The sequence below is a fragment of the Puntigrus tetrazona genome, chromosome 7 (genome assembly GCF_018831695.1).
Source record: "Puntigrus tetrazona isolate hp1 chromosome 7, ASM1883169v1, whole genome shotgun sequence".
In the NCBI taxonomy this organism is placed as follows: domain Eukaryota; kingdom Metazoa; phylum Chordata; class Actinopteri; order Cypriniformes; family Cyprinidae; genus Puntigrus; species Puntigrus tetrazona.
The window spans coordinates 36,498,026-36,517,335 of record NC_056705.1 but is presented as its reverse complement, the minus strand read 5'-3'; the positions used below and the strand labels follow the sequence as shown (position 1 = coordinate 36,517,335).

General features: G+C 39.7%; 2 protein-coding genes and 2 non-coding genes across 4 annotated transcripts in view; 1 reads left to right on the top strand and 3 right to left on the bottom strand.

Moving 5' to 3' along the window:
* Positions 1-4,077, top strand: part of pkd1l2a (polycystic kidney disease 1 like 2a) — a 25,526-nt gene extending 21,449 nt beyond the window's left edge. Inside the window, exons 39-41 of the mRNA XM_043243584.1 lie at positions 435-536; positions 634-765; positions 857-4,077. Coding sequence (XP_043099519.1) covers positions 435-536; positions 634-765; positions 857-967 — 345 coding nt within the window. The 3' untranslated portion in view covers positions 968-4,077. The remainder of the gene's footprint in view (positions 1-434; positions 537-633; positions 766-856) is intronic.
* On the bottom strand, positions 3,439-19,310 carry ipo7 (importin 7). The gene is made up of 25 exons (XM_043243583.1): positions 19,089-19,310; positions 16,290-16,371; positions 14,350-14,503; positions 14,112-14,270; positions 13,531-13,687; positions 13,351-13,440; positions 11,772-11,866; positions 11,500-11,584; positions 11,273-11,407; positions 10,588-10,687; positions 10,413-10,489; positions 9,570-9,686; positions 9,116-9,205; positions 8,815-8,980; positions 8,564-8,724; positions 7,870-7,998; positions 7,325-7,391; positions 7,115-7,240; positions 6,853-6,950; positions 6,549-6,644; positions 6,201-6,421; positions 5,883-6,091; positions 5,328-5,534; positions 5,131-5,247; positions 3,439-4,487 (listed from the first exon to the last, which is right to left on the bottom strand). The coding sequence occupies exons 1-25, from the start codon at positions 19,170-19,172 to the stop codon at positions 4,390-4,392; spliced, it is 3,120 nt and encodes a 1,039-aa protein (XP_043099518.1). The 5' UTR covers positions 19,173-19,310; the 3' UTR covers positions 3,439-4,389.
* LOC122349831 lies at positions 9,759-9,939 on the bottom strand. Its single transcript, XR_006251524.1, has one exon. It is a non-coding gene; the product is annotated as a small nucleolar RNA SNORA23 (small nucleolar RNA).
* On the bottom strand, positions 12,081-12,261 carry LOC122349832. The gene has a single exon (XR_006251525.1). It is a non-coding gene; the product is annotated as a small nucleolar RNA SNORA23 (small nucleolar RNA).

Genomic DNA, 19,310 nt, shown 5'->3' with positions numbered 1-19,310 from the left:
TGAAGGACTTTGCCAAAGCCACTGGAAGTCAAGCCTGCAAACTTTAGCCAAAAAGTAACAACTAATACTTATGCTTCTGCTTTAGCAGTATGCAGGGAATAAGACCAGAGGCTGTTTTGCTTGAATGTCAGCGGAGAGGCTTCACTAAACTATCACTTCATGAAACGACTGTTCGCTAATCTTCAACAAAACTTACTTGTTTGGGATTTAGGTTATGGCACTGTTAACAGCGATTCAGTGTTGTGCAACTCTTACTGAAATTCAGTGATATTAAGGCTGTAATGTGATTAGTTATAAAGACAAATTTGATCCAAGTGGGCCGTTACGCTTTCCCCAATAGTACGTAATATATTCCAAGCTATTAATGTAATGAGCAGGCTAAAATGCAGGGAATCTCGATTTGTCTGAAAGTTTTATAATTTGCGTTTCACTAGTGCAATTTGATGTACGGCTGGAGGCTCTACTCATACAGAACTCTACTCGAGGCTGCACAGACCATTATTTGTCTACAACTGGGTATTTTTAACTACGATGAGGTAAAAAAATAAAAAATAAAGGCATATACTTGGTACTCACTGCTAATGTGTTTAAGAACTAAGATTTCTTCATTGTACAATTTCCTTCGACCTACAGGTTTTGGATTACAATCCAGTTCTAGGAGCTTTCCTGATTGGATCCTGCATTATCTTCATGACATTCGTAGTTCTCAACCTCTTTATATCCGTTATTTTGGTGGCTTTCAATGAAGAGCAACTTCATCCCACGGTAAATCTCTCCTAATCAATGAATCTATTGCTATGCTACAGATTTCAAATGTATAAACAAGCTAATTCAATGTTTATCTATTTTTCCTCAGCCTTCTGAAGAAGAGGAGATCGTAGACCTGATGCTGATGAAGCTCTGCAGTCTTCTTGGCATCAAATGCAAGAAAAAGCAAATTGATGCAGATTCTTCGGTCGTATCGTAGAAACGTCATAATGTCCCAGTCAGTGTAAGCTTTATTGTAAAATGCCTCTTGGTTTCTGAATGCTTAGTAATAATTCTTGTATAACTTAAACATTTACCTTGCAGAATGTATTAATTAGGTCTGTTTGAATATTTGTCAATGCTATTATTACAGATATTAAGCATGAAATATGCAACTCTTCTGAAGGTTTTTGTTCTACTACATCACTGCTTGTCATCTATCAAGGGGTCTGCATTTTTGTGTAGGCCACAAATGAAAAATTTCAACTAATTCAGCCCACACACTGTATGAGTCTTGATACATAAAGAGGTCTGAATCATATACACCATTGTTTATGCCCTGCAGCACAAAGTTTCCACCATACCAACTGGCTCAGTCAATGACCTCAAGGACTTGCATTAAAAAATGGCCTGTTTTCCAGATCTTAATTTTTCATATTGCTTTAACAGGAAACTCATTCAAGTAACCATGAAAAACAAGAAACTAAAAGGCCTTTGGGTGCCCAGCACGTACCAGCAAGAAGACAAAAATGAACCATTCCTGTAAATTACTGATAACATTAAGTTTTCCCAAAACAAACCTACTTAACTTATAATTGAGATATTTTTGGAGTCTATATTCTTTAAAAATAAATGCAAAATGGTTGTGAAACTTATACTATTAAACAGTGCATTACTAGTAGAAATTCTGAAGTCTCTCTCAAACGATCCAAGCGTTACTGACAGTTACTGACATATTTTTTGAACAGTGTGGCCTAGATATACATTCAGTGCACTAGTTTTCAATTTTGACCAATATTTTCTGCGATTTGGAAAAAAAAAAAAAAAAACAGCATTCAAACATCCTATCCTTATCTGATTTTCTCCACAATTGGGTTGGATAATTATGATGCACCAGCTCATTTCTGTGCAACGCTTCGATCCTCATTGCCGATGCTGGAGAGCCACTTTCCTAAGATTAAGTTCTGCTTCATCAGTTTGTCCTGTTAAATCCAGATGCCACTATGCATTATAGGCTTCACTTATGCAGATGGCACCTATTTCAGTGTTCCATGCAGAGATCTGCTCAAACGTGAAGTAGAGAACGAAGAGGAAATAGATGGTCTCTGATGCTAGAATAAATACATAAAAGCCATCATTGGTCAGTCTGTATTTATCCTACAGCTTTTATTCAGTTTTCTTAGGTTACTTCTATAGTTATCAAGCTTTGATATACCCAATATTTTGTGTAACACAGATTCTGATTCCTGAATCCAAAGAGCCACTTTCCAACAGAGTTTAGTTGTAACCATTCCTCAAACATATGGCTGTAATTAGGCACAGTCCAGTTAAATTTATTTGCAGAGCTCTCCACAAAACACATTATTTCAAAGCAGCTTCACAGAAAAATGTGATTTTAATCTCTTAACATAGTCTCATAGCCACATTTAGCAGACTAGAGAGGGGCAATAATATACTTAACACTTTGTGAAGACAATTTCAAAGATGATTTTTACTATACAGTATATATCACTCTACATGAACATATTGTCCAACGTTTACTATAATGCTGTGTGATCATAGTTTTAATATTGACAAAGATATATAACCAAACTCAAAAACCCTGATTAGCTTATTTAATGCACTGAAATACAGTTCAATCTAGATTCTGAAAGAAAGTGGCGCTCCAGGACTTGGATTAAGGCTGGGTACACACTAAAAGATTTTTTAAATCTTATAAGATTTCAAAATGTGAGACCACAAACATGAAACATGAGAAAATTGATAGATTTCACCATTTTGCTCCTATAGTGTGTGGTGTGCTGCAATACGACAACACAGATTTTCATCCAGAGACCAGACTGTAAACACCGGAAATCTCCCAAAACCAACATTAAAACACATCAGAATATTCAAGGAAGTAAAGCTAAGTGGTATGCCCAAGACCATGTCCTAAGGGACTTACACTGTTGGTGTAAGAGGGTTGTAAATGACATTTCACACACAAGTACTAGAGTAATAACTTCTGCCTATCAAATGATTAAAGATTAATATCGTCAGTAGAAAGCTGTACCCTTTTTAAATCGCGTTCACCTACAGTATGTAATAACTATATATGGTCCATTCAATCAACAGCCGTCTCCAAAAATATCTCAAGAGACGCTACTCTTTAAAAATGCGATATCTGAAGACTAATTCACTATTTTTGAACCCCGGCGTTTGATTTATCACAGCGTTCTTCTTTCCTTCAGGCTTCCCATACAGATGAATGCTGAATCCATCCACGCTGAAACTGCACTTCAAATCATAGTTTGGGTGCAGCAATTCAAACCGCAAAACTTAGCGAAATAATGTTTGTTGAAACTATGGATTTGGAAAACAGAATCTTTGAACTGATGCCAATGACAAAGTAAAAAAAAGCTGTCAGGAGAACGAAGAAACTTTAACAAATTACCGGAAAAGGCGAAACGACCAAAAAATATCAGATTTAAAGCCGTTTGTTTTTTTTTAATGTTGTGTATACTGATGGTTCATCCATACATCAACCAAATGCTTGAGACCTCCTCAAATCATGCTCCAATGACTTACAGTGCTTGTAATAGCTTTATCCAGATCGAACACCAAGTGCATTTCATTTGGAGCCTAAAACATAATCATTACAAGCAGCAAATGATTGCCACACACTATTATTGAAGCCCTCTGAACACCAACCATTACAGGAGAAGTCACCGTCCAGGTAACAATGTTCCAATTCTTAAATAGTCTTCAACTGAGTTAAAAAATTTGCAGTCTGATACAGAAGGCTAAGAGACCTGAACAATATGAAAGTGCTAGTCATTAATTTACAGAGATCAGGCATCACATAGTGCTATGACAAGTATCCAATATGCTACATTTGAATACACATGTTGACACCTTACAAATGCCTCTGGTTGTTTGACCAGGCAACTTAAAAATCAAGTGCCTTGGCTAGTTATGTACAATATGAGATTTGTTTTTTTGTTTCGTTTTGTTTTTTTGATGAAGAAAAAACGTTGACACACTACTGCCAGAGGTATAATCTTGAAAAGGCCCTTTGGCCCATACAGTGACAATGATTTTGACATTATGCCTCAATTTCAATTCATTAGCCCCTGTAGTATGTGTGTGGGAGCTGCTGTTACGGTATCCCTCTTATTTTTGGATTCCATAAGACAACATTGTTCAGAGCTTTATTTTTTTTTCCCCCCCACTTGCTTAGCGTTCAAGTTCTTGGTTTGTTTTCCCAGGCATTGGTTGCGTTTGGTTGCCTTCCCACGTCTTCCGGTGCTGTTCAAATTGATAGTCAGATTGAAGAGTGAGAGAGAAGAACCAGTTCTGGAACCACTACTTCAGGGAGCAACACAAGTGTTTTCATTTCACTACATTCAGTCACAGTTAGAAAGGGGAAGGGAAAGAGCAGACTCAATTCATCCCAGGGGCGCTGCCACCAAAGTTGAAATTGGATGGCACCACCGGATCTGCAAACTTGTATCCTCCGTGCTTCTCAATCATCTTTGATTCTAAAAATCAAATCGGAAACAACCAATAGTGGAATTAAAAAAAAATTAATTATAAAAATTTGCAGGTTGAACAATTGGGTATCCTTTTCGGCAGCATATTAATGCACATTAGAGTACAATTACTGGCTATGAAAGTATTTTCCAGAGAAACAGCTATACACAACAAAACACGATTCCTCGATATCAATGCGCCTTGTTTTCCGACAACTGGAAGTGGGCAGTAGCATGCAGATTAAAAGGTCATTGAACAGTCTGAAATGTCAATTTATTGCACATAAAAAAAATACAACTTCACGTGGGGTCAATCACGTTTACACAGTGGCTCTGAAACTTTCACCTGTCATAAAGTTCAGATCAGGTTCGAATTTCTGCGTTTTTCGTCAGTAGCGAACATTTAGATAGGAAAGGATGACGACAACAAAATGGATGATTTGTCAGTGTGGACTAGTAACTTTTGGAAAATGCTGTTGTGGACTAGGAGTTCGAACATATTTAAGTGTTTCCAGCTTTTCACAGAACAGCATAAAGTATGTCTTGGGGCCAGTGTCTGCCCAGAAATGTGCAAAATTAAATATTGGTAGTACGTCAAGGGGGAATAGCAAGTGCTGCGCAATCAATTACTCAACCATCTTTTTTGCCTCACCATGTGCTGCTCGTCGCTGATCTGCGAGTGTTGCAATATCCTGAAGCTGTTTTCTTTGTTCCTCATCGAGACACTGTGTGATCGCCTGGTACCATGCTGGGTCACGGGCCTGAACATCTATGGAAAGAGAGCAGTCTTTTAATAAAACACTCCTTTGAAGTCACTCGTTTAATTCAATCTATAGGTGAAAGCCATACTCTGAATTATGGCTTTGAAGATCTGGTATTCATCAACAAGGTTGTCCTCGTCGTCAACTGAAGTCGTGTAACCCTCAAGAGCAGTCTCCTCTGCGTCATCTTCCTCCCAGTCTTCATCGTCACCGTCCTCTCCTGCTTGTTTAGCTAGCATTTCAAGGTATTCTTGGCCTTCATCATCTATGTCATCTTCATCACTGCCCAACTCCGCTGCAAAGATGAGTCACATGCCAAAATTAGTTCATTAATTCCACTACAATAGCCGCAGGAAAAACAGCAATTTCAATTTATGAAATATACCAATTCACTCGAATTAACATTAAATTTTTTTAATAGTAAATTAACTGGAAGAAATACACGCTTGACTCTCCAAACTGGATTTAAATTTCCTAACTGATGTTCTTTATGATTCAACTGATTTTCCAGTCTTTTAAACAAACTATTGTAGAGATACAATGTATAACTGAATAAATATTAATATCTAAAACTACTAAATTCACTTTAGTCAAAAGACTGAAACACTGTTTCTACATTGATAAAAGCCTGAAGATCATTTACCATTCTCCTCTTCCTCCTCTCCATCCTCTTCTTCATCATCATCTTCATTTTCATGTTCAGCCCTGCAGGCATAGGCCCTCTTCAGGCCATTAAACAGGAGAATGGCTGCAGGGAGGAGCTGACCTGCGACCTGATTGACAGCCTGTGGCCTCTGATCAAGATCCATTAGAGCGCACAGGCCCAACACGCACATCTTTCGATCGTGAAGCCTGCAAACACCACAGATTGCACGTTACAAATGACGGGAACTTTTTTTTGCCCTGAAAAAAAAAAAAGCTTGAGCTCTTTAGATATCAGGAAATGGTACGCCGTGTGTACCCGAGGAAGCAGTCGATGTCTTTGAGCCACTGGGAGATGAAGTGGTTGGTGATAGGTTCTGTGTTGTTGGGGAAGCGCAGGTTCTCCAATGTGTTGAGAAGCAGAGGAGGGCTGTAATAGAGGGCGGCAATGGCCACCTGCAGACACATGGTCCTCAACTCGCTGGTCTTCACTTCACGTGTCAAACGCTCCAAAGCGGTCGTTACAAACAAGGGCACCACCTGCAGGAACAGGCAGAACCTTTTCATTTCTGCTAATGTTTTCATAATATAGCGGTCAGATCCCAGAACTGTACATATTAACACTTCTGATTTCATTGCGTCTATGGAAAACGTTAAGTAAACACACCTGGTCAATACCACGACCTTTGCACTGTAGAATGATGACCTCCAACAGCTTGGCTGCATGGCATTCTGGGTCCTCCCCAGGGTCTCCTGACAAAATCTGATTGGAGCATAGAGTCTTATTAACACAGTCAAATCACCAGTTTCTTCAAAATTTAACGAAGTTAGAAACTTGACGGTAGCACTTTGTACTAACCCTGAAGCAAACCCCAAACCTAACCCATATTAAACAGTGAGCTTATACTTAGTACATTGTTTAAAAAAAGAGCAACTGACTTCACTTTTCGTTTGCATTAAAGTAGCTGTACCTTTTTGCACATACTGTAGATTATTTCAAGGTATTTGGTGTCAGACAGGAGTGTGTCTGTGTCAACTGTGATGTAGTTATGGAGAAGTGGCATCATATCTGAAACAAAAAGGGTAAATCAGATATTATTTTAATATGTGTCAGTTAAAGCAAACAATTCTTTTGTTTGACTTTTTTTTTTAAACATTGTGCAACCATCTGACATTCTGTTGACAATTAAAAAAAAAAAAGAGAACATGCAAAGTAATAAAAGCATGCACTACCTGTGAAATAGTCAAATCCGTCTTGTTGGAAGACCTCATAGACCAGAGGGAGCAGCTGCCACATCTGAGGGGACACCTGCTGACATGTCAGACTGTGGGCCAGAGACAGGATCTCCTCGTAGAACTCTGGGAAAATGAACCCAAAAATCAATACACACACAACCAAAAGGTCACATAAAACAGGCTTTTCCATTAGTGTGTGAAACCTACCTAGGACGTGCTGCTGGAGGACTGTGCCAATCACCTGCAGACAGATGCCCTCTAACTGCTGGGTAATCTGAAATAGATCAATCAGCAGTGTTAATGCACAGTGGCATCTCTTCATACAATGTCAGAACCAGAAATATTATCACTAATGTTTGGGGACCGCAAATGAATCAAATACTGAAGGGTGTGTTTAATGTGCTATCTGAAAATGTGCTTGTCCTAGGTCTCTCAAAACTCCACGTGGTTTGATATTTTCTATTAATAAATGACATTCATACATTTTTAAACAAGCATTCAGTTCAAATTCATTGCAAAAGGGATTAGCATGAAATTGCATACAGGGCAAAGAAAGCGTGTATAAATAAACGTATATAGATTTCCACAAGGCTATTTAAAGATGCTCTCCAGCCAGTAAGGCACTTTGTCAGAAGTTGGAATACATGTTTTTTTTTCCACTGTGTTTGTGGACGGCTGGAAGCAATTCAGCAGGATGCTACAGGCTAGAGAGACATGAAGAACTTCCACAGCCCGAGTTTCTATTTTCTCACCTCTTTATGGTCCTCCACTACACTCAGCAGTGTGTCAATGGTGTTAAGGATGCCCATGGCGGTCACTGCTTTATCATCACCTCCTTCCTCGTCAGGCCCTGTCTGGATCACCTGGTTGAAGGTCATGGCCTGGGAGAGAAAAATAAAGCAGGAATGTTTACTTCAGAGATGATTCACCACAGCTCTTTGTGCAAATTATTGACTATAAAAACTACAGCATTATAGTTGATATTTTTAAGGCCTCAAAATAAAAAAATCGAAACGTCGCTGGATAAGTTGTTGTATACAGTTTACTACTTGCCTTACTGATAATAAAAATGTCCACCTTTGGTCTGAATTATAAGAAAAATCCGTTAAAATGTATCAAATGACAGACTGTTTAACAAACTGTCCATCTCTCAATCATGTCTTGGCACCATAAAAACTACAGAGCTATGATCATAAACGTACTTAAATATCTTACCAAGACATTATTTGCACATATACAGTGACAACTTATATTTATAAGCTGTTTATTATGTGAAGTTTATTACATGTAGTTTAATCGTATTTCTTGAACAAGTATGCATATTTTTTTTTAGGATTTTGTCTCAAAAAAAGGCTCAAAAATTCCATTTAAAAAAAACATTTTTAGGACCATTATTTAATGTGCCAGGCTTTAGAGTGTGCAATTATTATTTTAAATGGCTCTTACCAAATGCTGGGTCATCTCTACAGCGATTGGTGTGACCTCCTCACTGTACTCGCAGATCATCTTCTGGATGACGTTGGTGAGATCGTCATTCTCTGTCTCGCGCACAATGTGGAGGAGGGCCTGCATCACGGGCCGGATGTGGGGGGTGATGTAATCTTTGGCTGATAGGAAAAGCAAACAAAGCCATCTCAAATTCAGCTAATGAGAAGGCGTTAAACAGAAAGAGAGATGAGTAATGAGGAAAATCCTACCTTTCTCCTGATTGCTGATGAGGACCTGGAGGGCGATGGCAGCCTCCACTTTAACAGGCATCTCGTTGTCGTTGATCAGACACAGGCGGGTGAGCTCGAGGGCTGTCTGCAAGTTCTGGTCATTCTTGAACTTGACCTCGCAGAAGTAATGGAGAACCCAGCAGGCCTAGAGGCAGAATTACAATGAACGCTCATTACAATGAACAAAGCGACGAGTCAACACTCTGCAGCACTCAAGTCGTTGCTTTTATCTAGAGGTTGAATTATTCTTTAATAAGAGTGCAATGTGCACATCTCTCACCCTGGCTCTCATGTAACCCAGCTCACTGCGGAACAGAGGGAAGACATGATTCTGCAACATGAACTCCATCTGGTCTTTGTAGATCTTCCTCTGATTGAAGAAAAAGAGCGAGCCATCAATCAGGATGTCAAACCATTTTAGACCGTTTAAGCACAAGAAAAAGCAGAAGAACTCTATTTGCAAACACCAAACAATTGAAGACACACAAAACTGACAAAACCCTGTCTTAGCAAGTATCTTTATAAATTACCTTTGATAAAAACAACTATGAAAAAGAAAACAGATGAGTTTCATCTGCACCAATAAATGATTTATTCATTTTTTTTCATTTGTGTTTTTGTTTTAGTATTATGTATTAAGTACTATGGCTTAATTATTTGCTTTCGTTTTTTGGTAATTTTATTACTGACTATTCACTTCATTATTATGCATATTATATATAAACAAAAGTCACCTTGAGAAGAATCTCAGCCAGAGAGCCGATCATATGCAGAGCACCATCTTTTTTCCTGGGGTCACAGGCCGGGTCTGTGAGTATCTGATAACAGAAGCCCATGGACTTCTGCAGCACCTGTTACACAACGAAGGTGGTTAACGTAGAATTCAAAAATAACAACACCTCACGATTCATGTTATGAGAAAGTTTTGTAGGAGACTATGGAGGCTGACCAGTGGTGGACGGTCGTTTAGACGTCACTGGGCCAGTACTATGATCTCCAGTGGATCTGTGGCTGTGAGTGTGGCGTGAGAACCGTCTCACAGCCTGTAAGACACAGACCGAAGACGGCACTAAACGCAGATGGACACTACGCACACCGTCCACTCACAGCCAATCGAAAGGGGCTTTTAAAGCAGGCTCAAAAAATGCATTTGGAATTTGGCATTTTCGCCCTGCACACAACGTGTATTTAACTTGCGTTCTATAATAAAACCCAGTTAATATTTCAATTTTGCACAAAGGTTTGGCCTGAAAGGAAGCAAGTCTGTTGCACAGGCTTCACGTGCACAAAAGGACTACATTAAAAAGGCATTAAAAGTATTAACAGAAATATTTAATTGTCAATGCAGCAAAACTGATAGTGATGAAAACTATAATTCTTATAATAAAAAGACAGCTCTTTGAGATGACGAAGAAGAGCTTTCAACCTGGCGTCAGAAGCTTCCAACAGTTCTGTGCAAAGAGCCGCAGGGTGCTGATTGGATACATGAGGGTTGGCAGTAAGAGATACACAAAACTCAGCCAAACACAGTCACATCATAGGCCTCATCATGCCAGATGGCGCCTCCAAACACCCACCTCCTTCCTTTTGTTGCAAGCGGTGAAGAGAAGCGTCTGAGCTGCAGTGGTGGGGGAGATGAAGTCTTCAAAAACATCTAAGAGGAAGCAGAAAGACAATGAGCTGATATATCTGGCTTTGGTCTACTGCTCAAAGAAACTTTTGTAATTCAGACAAATAAAGTAATGCTCTAACCAAATTTCATGCGGATGTACTCGTAAGGGTCTTCCTGCCAGAGCTCTTCATCACTGTCTGTGTAGCACATGAGGGGGAACACCACATCCTGAATGATTCCCTGAAACCAGAAACATCCAGGTTGTAACTTGGATTAGATGTGACAACATAAGGCAGTGCTTTACGGTAATTTTTCACTGGTTACAGAGGTTTTCTGTTAGGAATGGACCTGCAGTAAAAAAAGAAAATTCAACTAGCAAAACAAATTTAAAAAAATTAAAGAATGACTGATTTTAACAAATAATACACCTTTTATTTATTTTGGCTACCTGCAACTTGTGACTTTGAGATAATTGACAGATTTATTTAAATAGGTTGTCGGATTTAGACATCACATTAGATAAAACATTGTTTTAGGGAAAACGGGTTTATTTATATGAATTGGATCATTTGAAGGGTACTTTTCAATCAATCGTTCAAATTTCACCCAAAAACGAAAATTGTGTCATCAAGTACACGCCCTCAAGCTGTTACAAATCTTTATTTTGTTGAGCATTTTAAATAATTATCATCATCTATTCATAATTCCCTTTGTCAAAAAGTATGTGTCACCACTTGCCTTACATAGTATTCATGAGGAAATTTTAACAAAGCGTAAGGGACAAAAAAATAAAAATTACAAACACGTAGAACAACATCTACATACTTGAATGTGTGGCTTTAGGTTCTTCCAGGTAACAGCGTGTGCGATTCCCTGATTGATGTAATTCAGTGTCTGCTGCAAGACTCTGGGAGCCACGTATTGCTTTTCCTTATACTGATACAACACCTTCAACAGTACCTATCAGAATCAAACGGTCAAAGGTCATCAGTTATCTCAACACACTTCGTGTCAACAACCCACAGAAACATCTACCAAAGTCTCCAGTTTACCTGCTGTGCAGCCACGGCATAACCCTTGAGGAAAAGCTCTGCAAACTCTGTGTACTCTTTGGTTGTGTTGCCAGGGCTGCCGTACCTTGGGGCAAAAACACACATGAAAATCCAGTAACCGTTTGAAACACAAAAGACCTTCAGCTGAAAATAACTACTCGAGTGTTTCCAACTGATCAGCGTGGGCCGGGATTCAAATGGACCATGAGTCATCTGTGAAAGCTTTATCTTTAGCATTCCTGGGAGGAAGTGATGTTATGTTAGTACTGTACCTTTCGAAGAGCCGGGCGAGGATGTGAAGCGCCCACTTCTTGCATTTCCACCAGGGCAGCTCGGGCCTCTCGTCTTCATCCACCTGAAGTGTCTCCTGCAATGCCACACACACTCTTTAGAAGATCAGAGCGACAAAACTGAACAGTGCGCGCACACACCAAAAAAAAAAAAAAAAAAAATTTGAACAAATGTAACCGTTGTATGCCACACCTAGGTATTCCGTTCACATGCCATGTAATCCAAAAACAGTAGTATGCTTTTTTTGGAACATATTTATCAATTCAGGATATTAGGTGGAGTTTATTGGATCTTGTAGGAGACTATGGAGGCTGACCAGTGGTGGACGGTCGTTTAGACGTCACTGGGCCAGTACTATGATCTCCAGTGGATCTGTGGCTGTGAGTGTGGCGTGAGAACCGTCTCACAGCCTGTAAGACACAGACCGAAGACGGCACTAAACGCAGATGGACACTACGCACACCATTCACTCGCAGCCTTTTGACCAAGGAAGTACTTAAGTACTTCGGCACTTGCACCAAAAGGTTACTTTAGATTTCCACTCAGATTAATCAGCGCAAGAGACTTAAGAATTAAGTTTTGTAATATGTTTACAGGGAGCTTGGACAAATAACCCTGACAAAAATTCTAAAACTTGTTAAACTATGTTAAACAAATTAACCATGGTTCTGCTACACTAACCATAGTCTAACCTTGTAATGTGCAGAAACACATAAAATTATCTGTATTTAAAGCATGGTTAATTTTGGTAAAAGAACGCATAACATGCACACTATTAGGACTACTTTTTTAATTAAAATGTCATTTTGTTGGTTATTGTATTCTTGTGTTCATATGACGTGAGGTCCAGTTACCAGCGCAACACTAAAACAGCAGCTTCTTTTTATACTTTAAGTGCATGTCTATAGCAGCAAGACCAGCTCTGACATGTTAAACCACAACAACGGTTATGTCACGTGCCCACTGTGCCACCATCGTTTTGAGTTTCTATTACAATAATAATAATAATAATAATAATAATAATCATCATCATCATCTAGTTCGGTAAGAGAACAGACAACTAAAACTCAACGAAGGACAGAGGTGCACAGATTAGATTCATAGATTCAGGGTCAAGCTGACTGACAAAAAGACAAGACATGACAGAAGAGTTTCAAAATGAAATGCAAAAGCCCCTTTTAAAATATTATGGATTTTGAAAAGCCTGTTGACATACAGCATGGTGTATTTTTATTTGTTTTGTTAACAAAAAGTTCTGCTCCATGTTGTATTGTTGCTTGAAGCAATTCATGTCAATTGCTGCTAATGTACAAGTAAAATGTGCACGTTTCTTTTGTAAACTAGGCTATTTAAAAGCAAAAGGAAAATGAGGTAACAAAGCAACACTCAAACAAACTAAAAGCAAACATCTGTTTGTTGTCAAATTGCTGCAAATTTAAAAGCGAAAGTAAAATATGCACAGGGTTTTTTTTTTTTAGCCAATTTAAAACCGAAGGAAAACACGGAAATCCCCATGCAAGTCCCTACACCACAAGCATTATAAACAGAGAGCATACTTACTGGAGGAACATCTCTGTCCACGACAGTCTTCAGAATCTCCATCCACTCGGTCAGATTCTGGCGATTGATCAGTTCCAGAGGGAGGTTGTACTATAAAAACAGACCAATCGCTTCATGAGACCCAAACCACAAAAGCGTCGGTGTGGAAAAGCTGTGAGCTGCTTTAGTGCTGGTGAATACCTGGAAGAGAGCGTAAAGGATCTTGAAGATCTGTTTCTGCACAAGAACAGATTCGCTGGAGGGATCCGGCAGCAACTGTATGAACCGGTCCTTCAACATGGGCATAAAGATCTGCATGGCAGCAACCAATGGCTGGCGCTCCTCAGGCTTCTTGTATCTTACAAAAAGAAAAACAGACTTATATTAGGACAATACATTTTGGAGGTATAGTATGTCTGTTCAACACCTACCAGACTTACATCAGTAATGAGTATGTACAATATCATATTCTGGTGATTTTTCCCTGACAGAACAGCTAATGCAAATTGCTTAGGTGTACATTAACATTACAGTTAAAACAGAAAGAAAACCAAACCAATTTCATCTTGATATGTAAAACAGTACTCTTTGCTACGGCAGGTATGGGTGGGGCACTTGGCATCATGTTAATGCCTACATCTTTACCACAGAAAACATTGGCTGAACTTATCAACTGCAAAATTTCAAATCAGGCGCTCTGTGCCAAAACCTGGCTTCACAAATCCATTCAGAAACCATGCACAGTTTGAACACCACCTGTGAGTGTTTCACGGCTCTCTTACTCGTAATTCTTGACCAGCTGGTAGAGGCACAGCAGAATGCCCAGCCAGCAGCCACTGTTTTCAGACTGTAGGTAAAAGCCGATCTTGTCCACGATAGCCGTCCATCTAGCTGGATAGTCATGCTTGATCATGTGGTGAATGCAAGTTGTGAGTTGCACTCTACAAAGGTGAGAAAAAAAAAAAAGGTTATAAAAGAAAGTGATCCTTCAACCCCCGTGTACATGTACCACTTTGTTACCTGAGGCGCTCTGGGGATTGGATGATGGCCTCCACTATGTGGTCTCGAATGAACTGCCTGTCCTCTTCTGGGATGTTACTGGTAGGCCCTTCAGTGTTTGCATTATCTCCTTCACTCCAGTGCTGTGTGACCATGTTCTTCAGGTAGATCACACCTGGACAACAACAGAGATAGTGGTCCTAAATGCTATGCTTGGATCACAGGGCCAATAGCAAAAAGTCATCAAATTTAAATTTTCAGGACTTTTTGGCTTTTTTTAAATTATTGATCAAAATGGCTAAAATCTTAACTCAAAATGGAATCCCAAACAATTACATAAAAAGATTATTATTTGAAAATTTGTTGGCTTTGAAACCTTGTTGAAACCCAGTTAGCGCAAAGAAAGGATGAGGTTAACACGCTCCGTCTGAACGCCCATGTGATATCAAGAAACCCTGAGCCATGTCAGGCACTCGATGCAGCTGTGCATCTGTTGAAAAATCCCAGCAGGTGCACTTGAGGGCTCTCCAGAGAGCAGCTTTTTCATATTTAGAAACGCACATCTGGAGCCTCGGTTTCATCCTGTTGTAAAAGAAAGTCCTCGCAGGCAGCCAGACCACATATGTAGAATGCAGACCATGAACTGTTTTAGCACACAAAGTTGGTGTAAGTGCTGAATATGTAACCAGCATTAGCTGACGGGGAGGATGAGTTAGACCGGAGACAATCAAACAGCAGACTAATGGCAGACGGGTTCATAAAGCCGGAAACGAGTAATCCTGCCTGCTGCTGCTGCTGAATCAGCAACTCTTCTCATGCCTCCCTCCATCCTGAATCTAACGGCGTTAACAGCAATTGGGCATGTGAACGCCAAACTGCCAAATAGTAGTCAGGTTCATTTCAAATGGCTGATAACACGTTGAGCAAATTCAGCCACTTCACAATAGCAAATTGAATAAATTTAAGTCAGATGATGTCCTGTCTGCAACGTAATCGAATTGGGCGATATTCCTTAAAAACACTGTGTACATTTTACTACAGTAACAATATATTTGATGTGAAAGCTTCATTTATTGTGTCAGCTTGCAGTGAAGACCTCTGAGTGCCTGTGTCTATTTGACAATTAGTTTTTTTTTTGTTTTTTTCCCAATTAAACGTGAAAGGCTAGTAATGAAGGTATTCTCAGAGCGGCTCTAGAGGTGATGTTCAAGTGAAGACCTCAAAACAAAACATCACACATCAATTTGATTAAATGTACAACCTCGAATTTCATTTCGCTTTATGGTACATTTTTAAAGACTGGATGGCAGGATTCTGCGAACAAAAATTAAAAGAAAAACAGCCCTCAGAAGGAAAAAAAAAAAAAACTAACCATCAAGATCTTTCAATTGTAAAGGCAAACTATTTGAAGAATGGGCTGCGAGCGCACCTCCTATCTCAGTTATGAACCGTGTTTTTCTTGATAATTGTCATTTGTAAAGTCACAAAAGACAGTCTGGCTATTCAACAAAAGACAGAATGAGATGAAAAATTGTCACTGAGCAGCACAGAGGCATTTCAAAAGCAAACATCCACCCACTCCAGCGCTGTACAAATTCAATTATACTTGCGGCCAACTACACAATTGTGCTTTTGTGCCACAGTGTGTATTAGTATTTTCTACAGCAGGTCATCTAAATATGTATTAACGTACAGAAATTTTCTAAACCAAATGTAACAACTACACCCTTGAAATTCCCGTGAAACCGTACTCAAACACGCGGTGACAGAATGTCACAGCTGTGTCAACACATGACATCTGATACTAAAGAGGGAACAGGGACGGTCAGAGATTGACAGAGGAGGAAGTTTGAGCGTGCAGTTCAACGGCTGAATATGCTAAATGGTATGGCAGCAGCACTGAGCGTAACGCTGCTGAAGTGAGGACTGAGAAAGTGGGTCTTAAAGAGCTGGAACCGTACCTGCTTGCCGTACAGGCAAATCCAACTGATCGGTCATGGTCACCTGCAGTAGTGTAGACACAAAGTTCACCTGGGTATGGCCCTATGGAGCAGAAAACAAAAATCACAAAATGTAAGAAATGCACAACTTGGCGTTTGACTGAATCCAGGTCGTTTAAAGTACAGTTTGGGTTCTTGGTTCTTTAGATTAATTACCGTTCAGGTGTAAAAGTGGATCAGGCTGCATGAAAATGAAGTGGCCTTGTTAGCCTACCTTTTTGTTTTTGTCATTTAAAAAAAAAAAAAAAAGGTTTATAATATAGGCCTCGCTTTTCCAAATACGGCTGTTGTTCTTCAGTGTGCTGCTCTAGACTTCATTTTAACTTAAAAAGTGAACGGTTTACAAAGAGAGCTGTATAGCTCCACTGAGCGAACCGAAACAGCTTTTCAGGGAACTCCTTACAAGTTCACTTCTAAATAAACACTACATCTACTTCTGGCCTCTGATACCGAACACCATAAACATACAAAATGCACTAGTCAGCAAAGATTTCTGTGGAAAGAATCACTGAAATCCAGCCAACTTCACTACAATTTATGAAGCGTCACCATTTATGGCCATTTTGGTGTATTTTCCCCTTCCGCGAATATGTTCTTACAAATACAGGCTGTGCCGAGACTAATAAGTCCTGTGACGATCCCATTGTCTGTTAGCTCTGAATAAATGGATGCAGTTGGAATGTCATGACAGCCTTCTCACCCGACCACCAAAGCGTCAACACGCAGGAATCCAAGCCTGCTGTCCACATGGGCCGCCTGGAGCCCAGCCAGACAGTGACTGTCACAGGAGACCGCAAGCAGGAGTCTATCCTCCACTTCAGGGGTTCACAACCTTGTGGACTCATAGGCCCCCAAAACATGAGACAAAATTTGGGATAATTCCTAAATATCCTCGCTAACTTAAATTGCTTTAATTAAATTTAGTGTTTGGTCAAAAGAAATCACACTAGTCCCCAAAGTATAATCTACAAAAACTTCTGAATGTATATATATGCCATTTTTTAAACTTAAGAACATCTTGACCGTTTTACTCTCATATCTGAGAGTAAAGGCATTAAACTTCACAAAACTAGGCTTCTATACAGGTCGATGGGTTGGTCTCTCAGGTATTGTCTTACTCATGTTCCTCAGGTAACATCTACTGTATACGGATTACCACTAAATGAGACTCGCTGGTCTCACGCCGTTAAACAGACTCCAAGAACCTAGATACCACACAATGTAAGTCGTCTAACAACGTAATATCTATTCCTGACAAACCAAGCGCAAAATCAGATCCAATGAAGGAAACTGCCAAGCCGGCAACCGAAAATGTCTGGTCTCAGACTAACACGCGTCACAGAAATCAAGGGCACCGGCTCGGTTATTAAAAACATTACTTTAGACAAGAACACATGACAGGGACGCTACATTTCAGTGAATAAAATAAAATTTAAGGTCATAACCCTGTTCTTAGAGAGCCAGCATTTTTGTAATGAACGGCATTTCATGACAAATTTGCTCTAACTAGACAACTACGCAAAAGAACTACACTTACATGATTTTGGCGATAAATTATTGGCTATTTACACACAAAGTACCACAGTCGTATGGTACATAAATGGGGGGGGAAAAAAACAGTTGTATCAACTTTCTGAGTTGGCACTTAAAAAAAACCCTACAACATTGCATTATGTAAACCTACATCAACTCCAAACAACATTGCTATGTTAAAAATAAAAAAAACCTCCATGAATAAGTATGATTGTAAATAACTGTCTACTTAAAAATAAAAGGTTTCATTTAATAAAATGCTTTAACTACATACGTTAGCATACATTTACAATAAATACACTTTTTTTTACATTCAAGTTTATTCCAACACTTTTTAATACAATTACCAAATAAAATAATTATGTTGACATCAGTAAACGTTCTGTGAGCTAACAAATGAAGATTAGTTTTTTTTAAATCAAACTGTAACAACACGTTCTTTAAGAAACGCAGCTTACTGGTCATGTTAGTTTCTACATTAACTACTGCTAACAAAAGATACGCGATCAAATGAGATATTTATCTAATTATAACGAGATGTCATCATCTGACACATCTCTGTACCTTGGTACCACAGGAAGTTACTTTTAAAATACTGACGCAGCTCGCTAATGTAACGAACCCAAACACAGCTAAAAAAAGAGCGATTCAACACATCAGCGAGCATCGAAATCGGTCGTCATCTTATTTAAATACGATCATCAAATCGTCTGAAAGTTAAGTTTGCGAAAGGCTTCACGTAGAGAGCGAAATGACAACAACAAGCCTCCTGCCTCATGTTGACACGTGAGAGACTAGCGCCTAGCATCTCCCGAGCTAGCACGTTCGTGCACCCAAAATAAACAGCTTTAACACGCCGAGACACATCCGAACATTATCTCAAAACATCGAGACGTACACACTGTCGTTTATTCCGAGCAACTTTTTAAAGCCACGTTGCATTTAAGCGACGCATCGTCTGTTTCACGCGATCACATTTGCGCGAGCCATTATCGCGGTGACGTAGTACGCGGACACGAGCTGCTAGCGCGTGCTACAGAACGTAAAAATATACATGATCTTTGCCCTTTCGTAGATTACCAACTCGTGTTATGAGTTGATGAAGGGCTATACGCCAACAAAAACGCTTTCAAAAACGCATCTGTAACGGAATTCAACAGCGGCCACGGCCATCCCGCTGCGCAAGGCCCGAGGCGCACCACCATCATCATCATCCGATCACTTTACCTCGTTCAGTTGTCTCTCTGCGGCCTCACGCAAATTTGCGTCCATGGTGCCCCGAAGGGCCTCGATCAAAGAGTTGAGATCCATCACAAGGTGGCGGTCTGGCTCGGATTCGGAAGGCTCGGTGATCTATGAACTCCAGGGCGCTGCGCACATGGACGCTCGGTTCGTCGGCTACCGGCGCGAAAGGAAGAGCAGTGGAGATGGGCCGGATAGATCAGCGCC

Excerpts from the sequence above, each read along its gene's own strand:
- ipo7 (XM_043243583.1), bottom strand. The coding sequence starts at position 19,172 with ATGGATCTCAACTCTTTGATCGAGGCCCTTCGGGGCACCATGGACGCA. Across the intron at positions 13,688-14,111 it reads CAGCTGGTCAAGAATTACGA|ATACAAGAAGCCTGAGGAGC; the intron begins GTAAGAGAGCCG and ends TCTTTTTGTAAG. Across the intron at positions 8,725-8,814 it reads CATCAGCAATCAGGAGAAAG|CCAAAGATTACATCACCCCC; the intron begins GTAGGATTTTCC and ends TTTTCCTATCAG.